The sequence below is a fragment of the Loa loa genome, assembly GCF_000183805.2.
Source record: "Loa loa unplaced genomic scaffold supercont3.139, whole genome shotgun sequence".
Classification (NCBI taxonomy): Eukaryota; Metazoa; Nematoda; class Chromadorea; order Rhabditida; family Onchocercidae; genus Loa; species Loa loa.
The window spans coordinates 28,860-47,177 of NW_018108319.1; the positions used below are offsets into that span (position 1 = coordinate 28,860).

An 18,318-nucleotide genomic window follows, 5' to 3' on the forward strand; every position below is an offset into this window, starting at 1 on the left:
GGGTTATCGCTTCATTATACACTTCAAGATAAGATTACGATCCATTTTAAAAGTAAAGTTTAAACTTCAAATTTCAGATCTCCAACGATTCCGTTGGTTATTTATGTACGCGGAATATTCGATCACATATTTCACGGCACCTTGAACAGTTACTTCTTTCGGTGTATTCTGTCATTGCTCATTCTAGTGTTGAGCTATCATCTCGAATCGTTCTGCAATATCTTTTCGATATTCGCTTCTTAAATATTATCTTACCAAGCGGTGGTATGCGTTCGCTAATTCCTCTTTTAGAAGCAAAATTGGATCCGTTTGATTTGAGTCTTATCTCTAGCCCGCTTGGGAAAAATGCTCGAGTGGTTGCTCAACGTCATTCGGTTTGTATCGTTTTTTCATTCTTGTTCATTATTCCCACAAGTGTTGTTTTGATCTTTAAATTGAGATTGCATGAAAATTAGAAAAATTTTCACTCACATAGGATGAGATACATCCTTGTAACCTCGAATTAATTCTTGGCGCTACTATTACTATTGGAATCACCGATGGCATAAATAAATGAATTGGTTGAGTAGATTAGTTGACGTCGGCATCATAGTTTTTTTCCTCATACCTCTCAAGCAATGTAATTTCTCCTGTTTTCGGATATTTCTGGTCTTTCTTTTTTCAGATCATTTTTGCGCATTTGCTTTCGGATGTAATAATTAACAAGGAGCCTTCTTTAAGTGCATCTTTTTCGGCTGTTGTTGATATTGTGCCTAGGTTTAGTGATGCACCACGTCTTACACATATCCCGCGTTTAACGAAGAATACGGTAAGTAATATCCAGAAGTGAGATGTTATCCATAACCGCTTCTATCAGAGATTAATTGAAACTCTTAATACTTCAAGCTGTTGTGTGAAATTTAATTTGTTTATATTGTTAGTTTGCTTTTCCAGTTGTTCAATAATCCATTTAAAAAAGATCTAACTTTTCAAGATTTTCAAAATTTTTGCAGAAGTTCGATGATATACCATCCTCAGCTGGTGTAGCAGTTATGAAAAAGAAGGAATCAAGAACTCAACAACAGTTAGGCAGTATCAAAGCTACACCGTCATTTTCATCATTCTATAAAATCTCTACAAGTTGGTTTGGGAACAGTCAAAACTAACTATGCAGGATAGGTACATATGTCTTAAATTCTCATAACTGTGATAATCACTTCTATCGTTTTTTTTATTAATAAATCTTCAGTTTTATGAATTTCTTACAGAATTGCAATAGGAAAATTTCCAGGAAACTTGAAATTTTCTTTTGAAATTTCAAACGGTTCCATCTCTTATTTTATGAAAAAAAAGACCATTCAATTACAACTTTCATTTGCGGAAAGTCTCCAGAAATAAAAATCAACTGTAACATATTGAACCGAATGAATCATAGTTCAGAACTCTTCACTTCTCATATATCGAGTGGAAGAATTCAAAACCTTTCGCCTCCAATAAAAGTTTGTCAATTTTCAATCGCCAAAGCTGATTTAAAAAAATTAAGGATCTTTGTAGAGATCCATTTCACATTTATCAGTATAATCAGTATGATCACAAAAATAAAAATTCATGGAGATGTGGTGAAGTACGTTTTTTATAACCATATTCTAAAATGAACAAGCATTTCTGCAAGTTATCTGTCAAGTTATCATGAATAATTTCCTGTTCGATCTAATCATGTTACAATTCAGTGCTTGCTCGTTATTAATATCGTCAGACTAGGAACAGTACTTGAAACATAGGCATTAGCACTTGAGTAATTAACTTTATTGGCATTTAATAATGGAAAATTTTTAGTATCTGAAACGAACCATTGAAGTTAGACTCGTCTTTTGCTGATTTATTATATTTTCTGCTATATGAATATTAGACAAATCATTCCAGCAACATTAAATGCTGGTTTTGAGATAGGGCAAAAAGCCTAATATTAACATATCTCCCTTTGTCATATGATTTAATATGTTCTGTTATTAAATATTAGTGTGCAGAAAAAAAAAAGAAAAAACAATGATACAGAAGTATGCTCTTCGAAGTGATGGAATGACACAGACCAAATATAACGAAATAAAGCAACAATTCAATCTGATCACAGAATTCAATAGGATAATATTGTTGAATGCGTAATTTACTTGAACATAAGAACTGCTATTTTGCTTTCATCAGTTATTCCTCTTCCCTTGATTACTTTCAGGCGTAAATGACCATAAAGAAGATCGGTAAGCAAAAAGATCTGTGAAAAATAAATTATGGATTAATAGAGAAAGTAGGGAAGAGCAAAAAATGGAAGCGAATATTTATCCCCTCAACTTTATCAAAATGTGAAACACGAGAACCAAAGATGTCCGGTTTGACACGATGGTCAGTTCTTAACAGTAATTAGAATTTTGATACATTATTTTAAACGGAGCAAGAAAGGAGGTTAATGAATACCTGGGCAATGGAATAAGTTAAAGTGGCAGCAAAGTAGAAATTTGCATTTCCTGAACCGGTAACAATCCACATTTGCCACATTACTGGTGCTAAGACGATTGTTGCTGAGAGTGCTCCACCGGAAACCAATCCCCAACGGAAATCTGATGAAATAGGAAAGTAGGTATCGAAACGAATTATGCTTTTTTATTCAGTATTAAGCAAAAAATTTTTACGGGAAATTTTTGCGGAAATTTAGAAAAAAACATTCAAAGAACTTTATAAAGAAATCGAAATTTTAAAAGTGAGATAACTCTCAAATATGTCCTTATATTTAAAAAATCTAGTTTTCAATCATCGGAAACTGAAATCATTGGAAAGCAATTAGGTATACAAATGGATGAGAATACGAAGAGTTATGAAACTAACACTTTATTAAATTTTCAAAAAGGGGTAATAAACTGAGGTAAATCAAACTCTCAGCCATCGATGGATACGATGCAAAGACAGAAGTGAGAATCATTAGCTGATGTAGAAGGAGGAAAGCATTGGATCTGAAATAAAAACAGTTGCCAATGGTAATGAATGCACTGAAGCCAAAAATATGACCTAGAACTCAATCTGTTATGATGATATATAACAAATAGAAGACTGAACTACACCTTTCAGATTACGCACTGAAATTTATGCTTTTAAACATTCTTTGGAATAAGGATAATCAGGTAATCTAGGGTAATAGACAAGAGTGGATTGAAAATTTTTTGATTTCAGTAACAAATGTCACCTTAATGTCAATGATAAGGGTACAAGGTAAACGAGGATATTGACTTGAAACACCCAAAGAAAAAAGCGCCGAAAATGGTTGAAAACTTCAATGAAAAAATACCAGAATATGCCAACATTTGGTGTCAAGTCACGAACATCCAACCTGAAAAATGTCAAGTAAAGAATAAAGCGAATTAAATGTAAATCATAATTAGGTTTAATATGCAAGGCTACATTATACATAACACAAAATTGTATATTTTTTTTTTCATGCATATTTTAGTTTTATGTTCTAGCTTCTGCCTCACAGCAACACTTTTTTAAAAAAAAATATGAATAAAAAAAATCAAAACTTACAAAAACTTATATGTTGAGTCAACGTAATTCCAACTATTTTCATTCAAAAAACGATTAAAAAACAATAATCCAATCAGCATAATGATCGAAGATGTAATTGTTAGTGTACGTTCCTTAAATGATGAAAATTTCACCAACAAAGCGCATATGTAAATAGATGGATAAAGCGATAGGTGCACAAGCACACTGAATAATATCGAGCTAAATAATAGGGAACCTGAAATTTTCACTGTTTATTGAAACGTACTTTCCTGGTACAGATGAAGGAAATATAAATCTGAGATTTCAACAATATGTGTTGACTTTAATGCTACAATATAATTTGATATTATTTTACTGTTAGCTTGTATAAAAGGAACTGTGAACTCACAAGTTTTTTGTTTTGCTGTTGGTGATACTACCGTAGAACCAATTCTCAAAAATGTAATTAGAAATTAACTCACCTTTTACAAATGCTAAAACGAATAGAGCAGTAATAAGATTGCAAACAACTGATAGACTAAAAATAGCACAGCTGGCAACAGCAATAGGATTGAGCATATAGCTGAAATTTATCAATGCAAAAAATTGAAAAGTGCTCAAGAATTGAATACACTTAGGAAGTTGTTTTATTTTGAAAATTACTTTTAATTTTTAGAGTAAAATACGGTAACCGAATACAATAACTGATAAAGTTTTTAGTCGCACTTCTAAGCATAATATTGACTTCACTTACCATTTTGAAACTAAATCAGCAATTCGTTCGATATTTTCTGCACTGCTTCCCTGATTTTTCATGTAAACTACTGCTACCATGCGTAAAATTTCACTTGTCACTACATCGAACAACTAGAGAAAAAAAAAAATCAATTTTAGTAAGTTTTCAAAAACAGGCACACTTAACACCATCATACTGAATCACATTTAATTTCACTTAGAAAATATTCCAACATGCTTTATCGATCCCGTTTAATCTATGTATATCACTAAACGAATATCGAAGTATTAAACAGAAATTTTTAATAACTCACACTACACCCTACCCTTCAAACGATAACCGGAAATTTTAAGGTGATATTTTAATTTTATCATTAGAAGAAAAAAAAAACAATGCTTCATACCAAGAATATTATTAACAACAGCTTCGGATGATCGATTAATGCACTGAATAAATAGAGCAGTACAGGTTGCTAAAAATAAGTTTACTTTCATATTTACCTTCACGATTATTTCAATTATCTCAATAAACTATATGTAATAGTAAGTAAAACCGTTTACTATTACGAACTTAATTTCAACAAGTTATATGCCAAACACTGTCTCATAAAAAGTCAAATCGAACAAATCAAGTAGGAATGTAAGAGTGGATAACGGTAGCAGTGGTACAAATGAATCAGATGCTTTCAGTAACCCAAAGAAATACTAACTAAATTCAACGATAAATAAAAGGTTTGTAGTATGAAGCATTGGCTATAATTAATGATTCAATTATAATTAATGTTAACAGGTCAAAATAATTAACACTACACGCCATTTTCGAAAGGTAGATGAACAATCATGTCTAAAGTGTAAACAATCCCAGCTGTAGATCAGGCATTAACTGATCTGACAATTAAAACTTAGTAAAGAAGTTAAAATCGTTTACAATAAGCTAAGTTATGACCAAAATAAAATGATAAAAAGCAACGATAATATTATTTCTGGATGTTTGCTACAAATATATTAATAAAAGATTTATTCATATCGGTCAAATGAAGAAGTAATTAATTAATTAATGTAAGCAAACATACGCAATGTATCATATCGCCATTATACGGAGAAACGCCATCTCTAAGCATGTGTACGCCATCAATAAGTCTTCGGAACGAATTCTGTGGTACGTTTAATTCTGGACGCTTTTTCAGAAAATCGATGCAATAAATGTAAGCGAGAATACGAAGAAATACTGCCAACATACATATTCTATAAATAAACAATTAACTGATTTTTGATTTACTTGATTCAATGCTAACTTCAACATCTTACACTCAATATCTCTATTTCATAATTAGTTCATTCATAAAACACTCTTCATACTTTCATGATAATATCACTCTAATAAGACAAACATGCATTATCGTTAATTACTCTTATGCATCACATGATCTCTCTGCATCACAATTAGGTCAACCATGTATAATGTAATTTAACCCTATTAACTGCAATGAATAGTTGTGAACTAGTACTGCATTGAAGCATTGAAGTTAGTCAAAAGATGCTTGCAAGTCGTCACGAAAAATTCGTAAGTTGCTTTATGCTTAAATATTATCCCAAAATACCTTTAAGTTATTCTAAAAGTATTTCAAGTTTAATTTCCAACCTAGAGTATTTCAAGTTTAATTTCCAATCTAGAATTTTATCATTAAAAATACCTTCAACAAATCACAATTAGGAAAATAATAGTGTATCATAATTGCTGAGAAAAAAAAAGGAATTGTATCACAATGCTAAAAATGGTGTCGAGAATCAATGCTCGATACTATTAAAACTTGAAGACTTAAAAAAAAAGCATACAGTAATCTGTTAAGAGTTGGACAATAATTCGGTAAAATTGTATACTGTCTATTTGTCATTTTCCACTAATACCAACAGTATTTGTTGTCATAAAATTTGCCAATGTTTTTCATGTTCAAATAAAACAAACTTCCAACAGCTACTATCAAATTTGCAGTGACAAATTTCACTTGCTAGAAAATACCCTGCAATTTTTGATAAATTTGAAACAATGATAAGTTCCATTTAATCTATCCAATTACTACCAATCAATTCCATAAATTGTTCAATCATGTATGCAAAGAATTTAAATCCATTGACAATACAAACGGATGATGAGAAAAATTCATAATGTAAAAAACTAAAGGATCATTTGCTCTAAGGTAATCATACTGATCTCTTGCCAGGAATCTAAATAAATAATTATACTTCACTTCCTTGATAATTTATACTTTCGACAACTCCAAATTACTACCTTTCTTAACCTTAAACATAGCAATTTTCCATCCATAATAAGCTACTATTATTAGTGTAATCTTGAAGTAATAATGTGATAGATTAAAGTACTACTCACAATTCCTTGAGTAACTTATTAATATGATTCTAATCATTTATTCATAAAAAAAGAAAACAAGAATCATGAAACATTCGAAAATGTTTTACTGAATATTATTGAGCAAGGAATGCTCATACATGAAAATTAAAACAGTGCCGTAAAACGACAAATGAAATTGTTTTCCATAAAAAGCTACTTTTTAAAAGTACAAAGTGATTAATAAGAGAGCAGAGTATATATTATAAGAGAGTACAACATGCAAATTAGAGTATCAACACACAAAATAAACAAATATTGAAGGTATAAAATTTCGTTTTCTACAAAGTTAAAATGAGGGGATTATTTTCACTTCTGCCTTGTTCAAGTTAAATCGAATTCCTTAGACTAACTCGTATAAAAACGAAAAGTAACTATTACTCATGAGTATGCAATTCGAGTATTGTACAGATATATCATTAATGTTAATATTATTTGATTATTTTTTGACCAAACACCTTAGTTCACATTTCAAATCCCTAAAAATTCAAAATTGCTAAAATGATCTTTGCGAATTTATCTAATTGAATATGGTATGCACAGAGACAGGTCCATGCATGTTCCAATCATTGATCGCACTACATCCTCACTTACCTAATCATCTTGAAGATTATCTGGAATTCATCAAAATTTCTCATTCAGAAAAAAAAACATTTCGGCAATTTATATTGCCGAAATCTTATTCTAGAAAAATCTATCAATAAATGCCTTAAATGAAAAAAAAAACCTATAAAAGAGAAGTTGAAAATGACAGTATCTTAACTATAGTGAGATCTTTAATAATATCGATAGTGCATGAAATTTTGGTCATTTTGATAACAGTTATTTTTCAGTTTTAATGACTTAGTCAAAAACACCACGTAAAAAAAATATTTAGGTTCTATTTGAAAGTATGGCAATTTTCACGCACAAATTTAGTTCAGTGACGGTTTGGTAACCATTATGAGAATATTTTTAAATACGAGATAAGAGGTATCAATTACATGTTGAATCATGCATTGCTGCTAAATCCGAGCACTAATTCACAACTGAGACAAAATATCCTCGCGGCGTCGTTTGCGTTCTATTTCAAGTTCTTGAAAAAATTGATCAATATCTTCTTTTTTCACTTCTCTTCCTTCATCGGCTAGTCGTTTCAAGTGATTTCCCAGTTTGCGTTTCATTTCTTCATAACCTGGAAAAGAGATTTCAAAAGCAGATAGTGAACAGGTAACGAATGGATTAACCATAAATTTATATTAAAAAACTATACCAAACCAACTTCTGTACCTTTAAAAAGTGTAATTGCCCCTTCACGACCAGCCACATCAATCAATGCATTTGTCATAACTCGATCGTCATCCTTCGGTTTATCATCACCTTTATTACCGTGTGATTCAACAAATGTTTGCATACAATCCGTGAGATCAGTCAAAAACTGTAGATTATTGTCTTCGTAAAAATTCTAAAAACACTAGTAGCTAAAAAATTAAACTTCAAAATAATACAAGCAAAAAGTTAAGCAATCTCGAGTAATAACACAAGCAAAAAGTTAAGTAGTAATCTCGAAAAGTTAAATAATAATCTCGAGTTCAATAAAACATAAAAGCAGTATTGATTATCATTTGATGAATGATGTAGCGTGAACAACCAAGTTCCACGTTACATTTCAGCATATTGTGTTATCTATAATGAAGTAATAGGCAGAAAAGATGTCACTGAAAAACTGGAGTTGATAAAAGTTAAATCAACAGATCAAACATTACTATGGAGCTAATTCAAGCATAAAGCGATTCATCAAATGATAGCCATGATAGTCAAATGATAGTCAGTAGCTAATCAAAATTGCTCCTCATACAGAAGTTTCCAGTTCATGTTCCCCAATTAATTTCTTACAGACTTACATCTGTGAGCGGAATTTAACTTAAAGAACCTACCAAACAAATATTACATTGACATAAACGGTTTCGCCACTTGTAAGAGTTGAAAAATAGAGAACATGGCTGGCTATTTTCATCGGTTTTAGCATTCGCTTCAAGCCATTTCAATTTACATAAATTATCATCCCCACACCCTTCTTTGTATGTTCCGTCAGCATAAGATAGCAGGAATGTGAAACGCGTGACACAATTTCGACATATTACCTCTTCCACTTCACTTGTGTCAACGCTGTCGAGTGTTTCCTCCAGATGCTACAAGAAATTAATGCAATAATACATTTATTAAACTTTAACACTATAATTATTCAGTTGATTATATCTTTTTCATTTTTTCTAGTTTTTAGAACAAACAAACAGCGTTAATCCCTATATCAGATTCTTTCCTTTCTCCATAATAATCTAAGGCTTAAGCAATGCACAGACTGAATCAAATGGTTCAGAAGTCGAAAATGGAGTTGTTTAAGGGAAATTTTTTATACCTGCAAGTGGAACCAATCCTCGCATACGATGCACTGTAACATTTCACAATCGTCGTATTCTTCGCATGGATATGGTCTATTGCAAGTACAGTAGAGACCATCGAAGTTATGATTATACTGATTTCGCTCATTTAATGGCTTCTTTTCCTGAAAAAGAACATGAAAGATTCGAAACAAAATTTTAAAACTACTTCCAGAACAAAATTTTAAAACCAATTTCAAAATGCCATTACAGCTGAATCCGAGCAATAATTCACAAGAACAAAAATTTTAAAACCAATTCCAAAATCTGACTTTAAAATGGACAGAATTTTGTCAAAAATCATGAGAATTTCCCATAACACACTGTGGTGCCGGTAATTTGGATTATAAAGCTACAAATCAGTTACAAAACTGTTAATCGATGGACTGACCAGAAGTACTATTTCTAGCTAAAAGAGTAGTAATTCTTCTTTAAACTTTCAGGATTTTCTTCTAATACTTTAAAGCTATTCAAATGCACAATTTCCATAGCGTGATGAGGTCTCAAGTTGGATTTCACAAACGAATAGGTATCACAAAGAACAAGCAATGGAATTTCAGCAAAACTGGGAGTTGGCACAAAATTTCTCTGCAAGCCTATTTAAATTTCTGGATACTTAATGGTTAGTTTTTTTTCCTCTCTTTAGAATATAATATCAATGTTGTGAATATTACTTTATAGAGTGTGCATGCATTTTTGAATTTAGAGTTTCCACAATCGCAGCAAAAATTCCGCTTTGTGTACAATTCAACGAGTTCATGACCATCATGACAATTAACGCTGCATGCATAGCAAAGCGCTGCAGGACCTGTGGTACTTGTACAGTCACGACAGGAATACAGTGGTTGTCGTGGTTTATATCCCTATAACTTGGTAAATTTGAAGTATTTGAAAATAAAAAAATAATAAGAACAATATGACCGGTCTAAGGTCACAACTTTTCGCTTGCGTCTATCCAAAGCTACAGCCATGTGATGGGCTAGCAACCCAAAGTTATAAATTTAAAGAAATTCGATAATCGCGACACAACAAGTTTTGCGGCACAAGAGAATGATTTTTAAGCTAGTAGAATTTAAGCTAGTAGTTTTTAAGCTAGCAGTTTAAGCTAATAGAAGCCAATAAGCTAGTAGAATTTAAGACTTATCGCAAGGCTTAAATAATGAAACCAACCTTCACAATGTGTAGCTAAAATTCCAACTTAATCTATAAGCTAAAAGGTAACCTCCGGATATGTGCAAACATTAGCATTAGCTCCTCCCAGTAGAGCTTCTGCTTCTGCTTCAAGCTCTTCATGTGCTTCAATGACTTCATTTAATGTCACCAGTGGATCATCCGGTATCCTGAAGAATGATATATTAGAGAAACAAACCGCTTATGTCCATTTACAACACTTGATAGGATTTATTTCCACGCCCATTACTAATCATGACTGTTTCTGTATTTATCGGAATTATTATTAAACAAAAATGACTTGAAGGAGTCATTTTTTAAGAGACTAATTTCGGTATTTTACAACTTTTAATATTATTTGTCGCGATTACCATCGCATAATGCAACTAATCTTCTGACGAGCGCCGCAAACAACATGAATAAGTGATTTGGAGGAGGTTTACATCGCGAATCCGTCTGTTCGGTCCAATGGCTACCACACGAACTAATCGGAGAACTTGATTTGATCAATTCATAGTAAGTAACGCCGCAAAGGTTTCATTGATGCTTCAGGAAAAATGTCATGCTAGCCCTCAATATCATTTAAACAATGCCACTGTTATATCAAAACAAGTCATTCAGATCGGATTTAGATACAACAGAATATATCTCTCCACATTTGGAAATTGTATTTCTACCAAACAGTCACATAACTAACTGCTCGTTTAACTTACTGAAACATTGCTGCATTAATTTCATGAATTCAACCTTACCCTACTCGTCTCTTCTGCCTTCAACAGCTGTTTCATCAGCCGAATCAAGTAATTATGTATGAAATGATTCCATTCAAGAATTTGCACACTCTTTTAAAAAAAATGAATTCAAAACCTAGACCTAAATCCCTACAAATAGAAACTGAAAAACAGTAATGTCCAACTTATTTAATCGCCTGTTGAGTGATTTCCAGATTTGATTTTCGATCGAGTTTCGATTAAATCTGTTTCTAAATTTCAATGCTAAGCTTCAATTTAGTTAACAGACTAATACATGGGAATATACCTTTTTCTTAGAATTGACTTGAGCGATTAATTATACTGTTAGAAGCTATAAAAGTCATACACTGAATTCCTCTAATCGGTTCCATTAATTTGAAATTGAAATTTAACTTAAATAAATAAGCAAAAATAAAATTAAAAAAAATACATACTCCGAAGTATCGTGTTGTTTAGTATCATTTTGGCGATTTCCACTCTTCGTTTCAGCACCGCTAAGATCATTTACTGGTATGTGTTTTTCCATCACTCAATAATGAAGTTCAAATGTAATTATTTGTAAGTAATTAAACAATAATTTCGTTACTCATTCGAGTTGTCCCTTAGTTTTCATCTTTAGTAAAACTAAATTACACTCTTTTCCCAGAACATCTTTTCCCTATATTTTGTATGTTTTCGTTACATAAATAATACAAACAAAATTAAGATAAAAAAATTTTGTAATTACAAATTGAACTTAATTTTCCTTTTTTCAAACCATTAATTAAATGTTAGCAAAAAAATTGGTAACTTTTCAAGTAATAATTCAAGTTTAATTTAAGTTTAAATTTGTAATTTCTTTTCACATATGTAAAATTCGATTTCAAACTTAAAATTTAAACAAAAATTTAGTCATTTCATATGGGATATCCACTTTCTCCATACCATCAACATATACCTCTTTATTGACGAGAATATGATTTCTTAAAAAAAAAAAGAAGAAAATACTCCCTCCAAAAAAAAACAACCATACATCAATGGCCGAACCATTTCATTGGATCGATGAAGTAAACAGAGACGAGGACCGGAAATGTTGGACTAAGATCTGGGTAAGGTAAATGTTGGGTAGGTAAAGATGAGTAAGTGAGGGTAATAGTAGATATGTAATAATATACCTGTGATTATCTAAAGATTATCTAAATAATATCTCTTTTCCCTATTCTTCGTATTTTGCATATTTACCAATTTCCATGATATGTTTATTCATATAACAATAGATGGACATATTTACTTATAAATAACAATAAGCTATAACTCAATTTTTATCGTAATTTTATAATTATTTGAAAAATCCAAAATTATCTTTAATTATAGAAGGAAGTTAAGATGATGTTAAAATCAGATTATACGTATTTTATGCATTATATAGATATATATACATATATATAAATTGAAACTAAGATAAACTAGGCCTGTTGCTCTTTTTTTTTTATCGAAATTTTACGATTATTTTTGAAATTCAAATTTTCCTTAACTAGAAAAAGAAGTAAAGATAGTGCTAAGATTAGATTATATGTTTTGTAATGTGTATAAAAATTGAAGTTAACGTATGGCTTAAGATTAAAGAATTTGCTTCCACATCTTCCATGTATAAAATGCTATCTTGGATATACTGCAACATGCAATATTATTAGAGAAATATCAGGGTATACCGTGGATTCTCCAGTAATTTATTGATAGATTTAAAATTTTGAAAACTAGGCCTAATTTATTGTCAACCTTAACTGAATTTTTTTTTTTATTCTATAATGAATCATTCATTTTTCACGGACGTATTGATTTATTGCTGATTGATTTATGGTTTTTTTAAAATTTTCGAAAGCTGAATTATTATCATCATATCATGAAAGGAGAATATGTTTTGCCAATATTTTATCTTAGAAATGGATAATTTTATAGGCGGGAGAAAAGTTGATCATTTGTTCTGTTTAAATTTTAAAAAAATTCGATTTATTTAATTTGAGCTTTTTTTTTTCAACATTTTTTTTGCAGATTTTGATAATTCCACATTAAACTAAAGTTTAAATTGAAATCACTTTGTACACTTTATTAAACCGCATTCTTTTTTATATTATTCCATTATTTTATTTGAATGTACTAAGGGATTTATAATCACTTTTTTTTGATCTTGAAATTTCTAGGTCTTATTTTCAGAAGCAGAATTGCATAATTTGAAGAGACGGGTAATTGAACAATGGCTTTGGCCATTTTTGCTCGATAAGATGCATGTGGACGAAATGGATGACAAGACACGATTTTGTGGCCTATCTTGGTGTGTGCGAGATACTTGTGGTTTGACATGCGCTATCTTCACATGGTATGCATTATGAATAAGTTCTACATTAAATTATTGAAACCTATCCAGCTATCGACATCATCCCTATTTCTTTCGTTTTTTGATGCCAAGAAATTTCATTGATAATTTCATTTTCTCTTTAGCTTCGATCATCTTCGTGAATTTTTTTAATAGATGATGTAAATTTATTAGATAACTTTGACTTTTCCTCCTTTTATACGAATATATTTCGCTGCTTTCGTAAAAATGCCACGAACGGAATATATTCTCCGTAAATTATCAATCCAACATGATCTATTTATTATGAAGATAACAGGATTATGTTGATCATAGAGTTTAAAAGCAGTGAAATTTTGTGGAGAGACTATTTGCTAAAACAAGAAAGTATGTGTATTAGGAAAGCGATTTATGTATAACAAAACTAATGAGAATGATAATGAAAAATAGTGAAATTCATGACTCCGAAGAAAGTCAAAAGTAGGGAAATCAAAGTGATTTAGAAGACGCAAAGAGATTTGTACGATTTTTTAATGATTGATTAAATGCTGACATGACATTTTATGACTGACTGACATTTTACCTGGTTTGTGCGAAATATTTTGTATAAATCAGATAAAATTTGAAAGATATGTTGTGGTATGATTACAGTAATGTGTCTTTCTGATTTCCTTATATCCTTTCTTTCCTCTCCCACTGTTTGTGCAGTTTATCCTTTTTTGAAGAAGATATAGGTTATTTATGATTTTCAGATCTAATGGGGAGGAATTTAAAAGCTAGAAGTAGACGATTACCATATAATTTAGCTTTACACACTGTTTGTGTGTCGTCTTAGATTTCATTTATTTTGCAGGTTTCTCATTTTGTATGGGGAATTTTGCGTGCTGACAGTAATGATGGCATCTTGGTCCAAAAATGTCGTCCACCAAACATTTCATGCTGTTGTTTTCCACGTACTTGTATGCTTGGCATTCTCATCACATATCAAAACGATGTTCACTGATCCCGGTGCTGTGCCGAAAGGTAACGCTACCGATGAATATATTCAGCGATTACAATTCACTCGAAAAAGTATCATCTACAAATGCTCGAAGTGGTTAGTTTCAGTTGATTAATGCAAAATACTTCTTTTCCTTTGGATTTTATGTTTGTTTCGGTTGGTATATTTTTTCTGGGAAGGTCTTTTTGGTCGTTACTTTTTCATGGCACTTGAATTGTGCTTCGATTACTGTCTTTATATGACTTCATCAAGTTGTGCTTTTTCAGATGACAACTTTACTGTATTACAATCTTATTACAATAAGTGAAATTAAAAATTTGCAGTGATGTAGAATGCTTGCACTATTTGCATATTACTTGTAATTTTGAAAAATGATGATTCAGTAAGTGATTTTTGCAGCAGCAGTGTAAAACCGGAACGAGCGCATCATTGTAGTGTATGTGGAAGATGTGTAAGGCGAATGGATCATCATTGTCCATGGGTAAACAACTGTGTTGGTGAAGGGAATCAGAAGTATTTTGTGCTGTTCACGGTACTAGTTTTTGCTTAATAGGTAAAGTTGGACGGATCTTTCCGGGAAATTTTGCTTTAGTAAAGATTGTTTTGCAGAACAGTGTAGAAATGATATGAGGTTTTCTGTTGAAGTTTTCACATTTGCTTTATCCAAACATCCTCATCTCTTTCCTGGAACACATTTTTAGTTTTTTCTTCACTTTAGTATTCACATCAATAAGGTTGCATATAATCATGTCCCAAAGATACGTATACATATGGTATAGTAGGGATTTATCTAATTTATTGTCGGTTTATTATCTTAATTTTTTATTAGAAATTTCATGGAAATCAATCATTATAGATGTATATAGCATTGTTATCGGCGCATGCCGCGTACTGGGGAATATGGCAATTGGTTTTATGTGTTGGCGGTGATTGGCAAAATTGTTCGTCTTTCGGGCCACCAGTTACAGCAATTTTACTTGTATTTCTTCTATTTGAAGCTATTCTTTTTGCAATATTCACACTTATTATGTTCAGCACTCAGCTCAGTTCTATATACAACGACCAGACTAGTATCGAATCACTCAAAAATGAACAGTACAATTCTGGTATGTGATTTATTGAAATATTTAGGAGGGAAATAAAAATTATAATGAGCCAAGTAGCTTTTGATGGAAACTAGTTTTTTATTATCCCATGTGTTCACAGTCATGTGATGCATTATCGGTTACTTCTAGATAAAGAATAATAATATATAAGGTGTTGAGTAATGCTTCAGTAAGTTGCATATATGGCATGGATCACTGTAAAATTTTGTAAGAAGTACGATTGGAAAATACTTCTTAACAAAGGAGTTACCTTTGAACAATTGAAACTCGACCTAATGAAATGGTTCAGTCGTCAGTAAATGGGATTATTGTCGATATGAATATGAATCTATTAAGCTTATTTAGCATAGGCTTTTTTTCAGGACCAGATGGTTGGAAAAATTTACAAATGATCTGTGGTGGTCCATTTTCTTTACGATGGTTTAGTCCATTTGCAGCTCCTTATGTTAGTAAGATAACATTTGAATATTCTGTCTGATAAATAGGATTTACTTTGCATTGCATATATTTATTCCCCACTGTACATCGCTAAAGGGTTTGAGTTTGAATCGGAACTTTAGGAAAGCCTATGTTCGGATTCAAATTTTAATGATTCCTTCTATCATTGCCTAAGTCATTTTAATGATTCCTTTTATCATTAAAAATTCTCTTTAAAAATACTATAAAGTAAAATGACATATATTATTGATTCCAATTCATGTTATATATCAGTTATATTTCATTTCCAGTTAATTGTATAAATTATTCTCCAGGTATATATTTTTAAAATACTTGATGTTTTCCACTCACATTTGTCCTCTGCTACTGGTCTCTTCCTAATACGATAATTGTATCGCATTTTTTCCTACCTTTTCTTTCAATTTCGAAATATTTTGTTATTTTAATATCATGTTAATAAATCGTATAGTTTGTGCTCGGTATTCGAGCTATGTTTCGCTCTGTGTTGGCTATTCGAGTTTGTGCTCGCTATTTGATCCGAGTTCTAATTTGGAATTTGCTGTATTTAACTGCAATGTATGTGCTTTATGAGTCTTCCTATGCTCTTTTTTTTCAGAGCTTGTTTTCCTATAGCTGCTGAAAGTGAATGATTTATTTTAGATTTATTTGCAGTACTTGAAATTTTTTCATTTTCTTCACATTAACGATTTAGTCTTTTATCGTTGTTCATATGGTGGAATAGTTTTCTTGACAGGGATTTTCCTTTTTTAGTTTATGTTATTTCATTGATGATTTCGAAGTGTGTATGAAACTTTTTTAAGTATAATTATATCTACTCAACTCTTCAACTTATAAATTCGTTTACCAAAAAATGAGTAAAATCCCGATTTTTCCCTTCAGTATGAATGGTAGTTTTTTTTGAGTTCAAAAGGTTACCATGTATCAGTACTTGCTTGAACTGTTTCTTCAGCATATGTACGAAGTTATTATTGACAAATGTTCTGGTGTGTTATTCGTGCCAAGTAATATTGTATCTCCGTCCCTTGACATAATATATAAGTTATTATTGATTAGATTATAAAAGCTTTCAAATTTGATGAAGTTGTGAAGGATAACGATCACTTGTTTTTTTTTTTTTTTTTTATTTTATATTGTTTTGTTTTTTTTGCTAATGCAAATATATTATAAATTTCATATATATTATAAAATATAAATTAACGATTACGCTATAATTTTTGTATTTTTAAGAAATTTGCACAACTGTTGTTACTTATTTTGAACTCGTAATTTATATATTGCTTAAAAAGTTGATAAAGCCTAGCTTATTTTAAAAAATTTTTGTAAAAATTCGTATGCTACATATAAAATATTCCGAGAAAAAAGTTCACAGTTTCTGTAGTAGATAAAGAGGAGACGGTGAGGGAATTAATTTATTGGCTGGGATTAATTAATTAATTAGTTGGAATTAGTCAATCCGTTAAGATTAATTAATTACTAGTTGGAATGCTGTATGAAATACGGGCTGTTTTTTGTCAGTTTTCTCGTCGGACAAAAGAATAGTTATGCTATGAGATTGTAGAAATTCTTACAATCATAGTAGCAGAGAGATGAAGAAATTCTGGTAAGTGTAATCATGTTTAGGATAGTTTTGAAAATATTTAAGATAACTTACAAAGATGCATTTAATTAGCATTTATCAATTCTTGCATAATTTCAGCATCACAGAAATCATTTAGTGATCATGGTGAGAATATGGAAATGTACACGGATTTTAAAACCGTCGTTGAAAAATGTTGGAAATTAATGTTCATCAATGAAATTGTATTTTGTCTATAGCGAATAGATGTCACATATCACACTATGTTTAAGTGAAATCTATGAGAAATAAAATAATCATTAAGCATAAAATTAAAATTAATTAAATTTTCATTAGATTAAAATTAATTAAATTTTCATTAAGCATAAAATTAAAATATTATTACCCTTTCATGATGAAAATAATAAATAAATTTACAAAAATAATTAAAAATGTAGATTTTTGGTTAAAATATTCGAACATTACAATGTTGTAAATTATCATTTTCAAATTTTTACTTATCAAAAATTCAATCTATTTGCAGTTATGCGCTTACTCTCACAATCAATTGGTAAACCACCAATTTTTATGGAAAAAATTTTATCAAAATGGTGGAAAGTTTGTATTATTAGCAAGCTATTAGCTATAATATATATCTGTATTATTATACAACCGGAATACAATGAACATACAATGGTTTCCGAAAATGCTTTACTTCCAGCGCTTGTTACCGAACGTTTTAGCTATTATCAACGAATTTTAACATTTCTAAATGGATTTCATAATGAGCGGTATTTGTTCTTTTATATTAAATTATTTTTATTTTATAAAATTATATTTAATCATTTCATTATGATGCAAAAAAAAAAAAA

The 18,318-nt window shown here is 30.6% G+C and overlaps 5 protein-coding genes across 5 annotated transcripts in view; 3 read left to right on the top strand and 2 right to left on the bottom strand.

The window, feature by feature from the left end:
- The window catches only part of LOAG_17849 (hypothetical protein), a gene marked incomplete at its 3' end in the record, with an annotated part of 4,292 nt that extends 3,147 nt beyond the window's left edge, over positions 1 to 1,145 (top strand). Inside the window, exons 8-10 of the mRNA XM_020450513.1 lie at positions 78 to 374; positions 665 to 808; positions 993 to 1,145. Coding sequence (XP_020305792.1) covers positions 78 to 374; positions 665 to 808; positions 993 to 1,145 — 594 coding nt within the window. The remainder of the gene's footprint in view (positions 1 to 77; positions 375 to 664; positions 809 to 992) is intronic.
- Positions 1,146 to 1,960: 815 nt separating this feature from the next.
- Positions 1,961 to 6,272, bottom strand: LOAG_06169 (hypothetical protein). Its single transcript, XM_020447082.1, has 10 exons — positions 6,082 to 6,272; positions 5,319 to 5,490; positions 4,650 to 4,718; positions 4,265 to 4,377; positions 3,993 to 4,093; positions 3,550 to 3,766; positions 3,212 to 3,355; positions 2,857 to 2,981; positions 2,449 to 2,591; positions 1,961 to 2,248 (listed from the first exon to the last, which is right to left on the bottom strand). The coding sequence occupies exons 1-10, from the start codon at positions 6,138 to 6,140 to the stop codon at positions 2,144 to 2,146; spliced, it is 1,248 nt and encodes a 415-aa protein (XP_020302650.1). The 5' UTR covers positions 6,141 to 6,272; the 3' UTR covers positions 1,961 to 2,143.
- Positions 6,273 to 7,480: 1,208 nt separating this feature from the next.
- On the bottom strand, positions 7,481 to 11,520 carry LOAG_06170 (zinc finger in N-recognin family protein; the record flags this gene model as incomplete). Its single annotated transcript, XM_003141706.2, has 7 exons — positions 7,481 to 7,826; positions 7,922 to 8,096; positions 8,569 to 8,823; positions 9,051 to 9,197; positions 9,747 to 9,935; positions 10,295 to 10,412; positions 11,429 to 11,520. The coding sequence occupies 7 exons, from the start codon at positions 11,518 to 11,520 to the stop codon at positions 7,675 to 7,677; spliced, it is 1,128 nt and encodes a 375-aa protein (XP_003141754.1). The 3' UTR covers positions 7,481 to 7,674.
- Positions 11,521 to 13,179: 1,659 nt separating this feature from the next.
- LOAG_06171 (hypothetical protein) lies at positions 13,180 to 15,910 on the top strand (the record flags this gene model as incomplete). Its single annotated transcript, XM_003141707.2, has 5 exons — positions 13,180 to 13,350; positions 14,180 to 14,422; positions 14,726 to 14,858; positions 15,183 to 15,432; positions 15,795 to 15,910. The coding sequence occupies exons 1-5, from the start codon at positions 13,256 to 13,258 to the stop codon at positions 15,908 to 15,910; spliced, it is 837 nt and encodes a 278-aa protein (XP_003141755.1). The 5' UTR covers positions 13,180 to 13,255.
- Positions 15,911 to 17,992: 2,082 nt separating this feature from the next.
- Positions 17,993 to 18,318, top strand: part of LOAG_17850 (hypothetical protein) — a gene marked incomplete at both ends in the record, with an annotated part of 3,776 nt that continues 3,450 nt past the window's right edge. Inside the window, one exon of the mRNA XM_020450514.1 lies at positions 17,993 to 18,237. Within this exon, the coding sequence (XP_020305793.1) occupies positions 17,993 to 18,237 (245 nt within the window). The remainder of the gene's footprint in view (positions 18,238 to 18,318) is intronic.

What these genes read in the sequence shown, in the direction of transcription:
- LOAG_06169 (XM_020447082.1), bottom strand. Translation starts at nt 6,140, where the DNA reads ATGACAAATAGACAGTATACAATTTTACCGAATTATTGTCCAACTCTT. An exon ending in CGTTTTAGCATTTGTAAAAG is followed by an intron (nt 3,767 to 3,992) that starts GTGAGTTAATTT and finishes TGAAAATTTCAG; the next exon opens with GTTCCCTATTATTTAGCTCG. An exon ending in TTTTGAAAATTTAATAAAGT is followed by an intron (nt 2,592 to 2,856) that starts GTTAGTTTCATA and finishes CTATTTCATCAG; the next exon opens with ATTTCCGTTGGGGATTGGTT.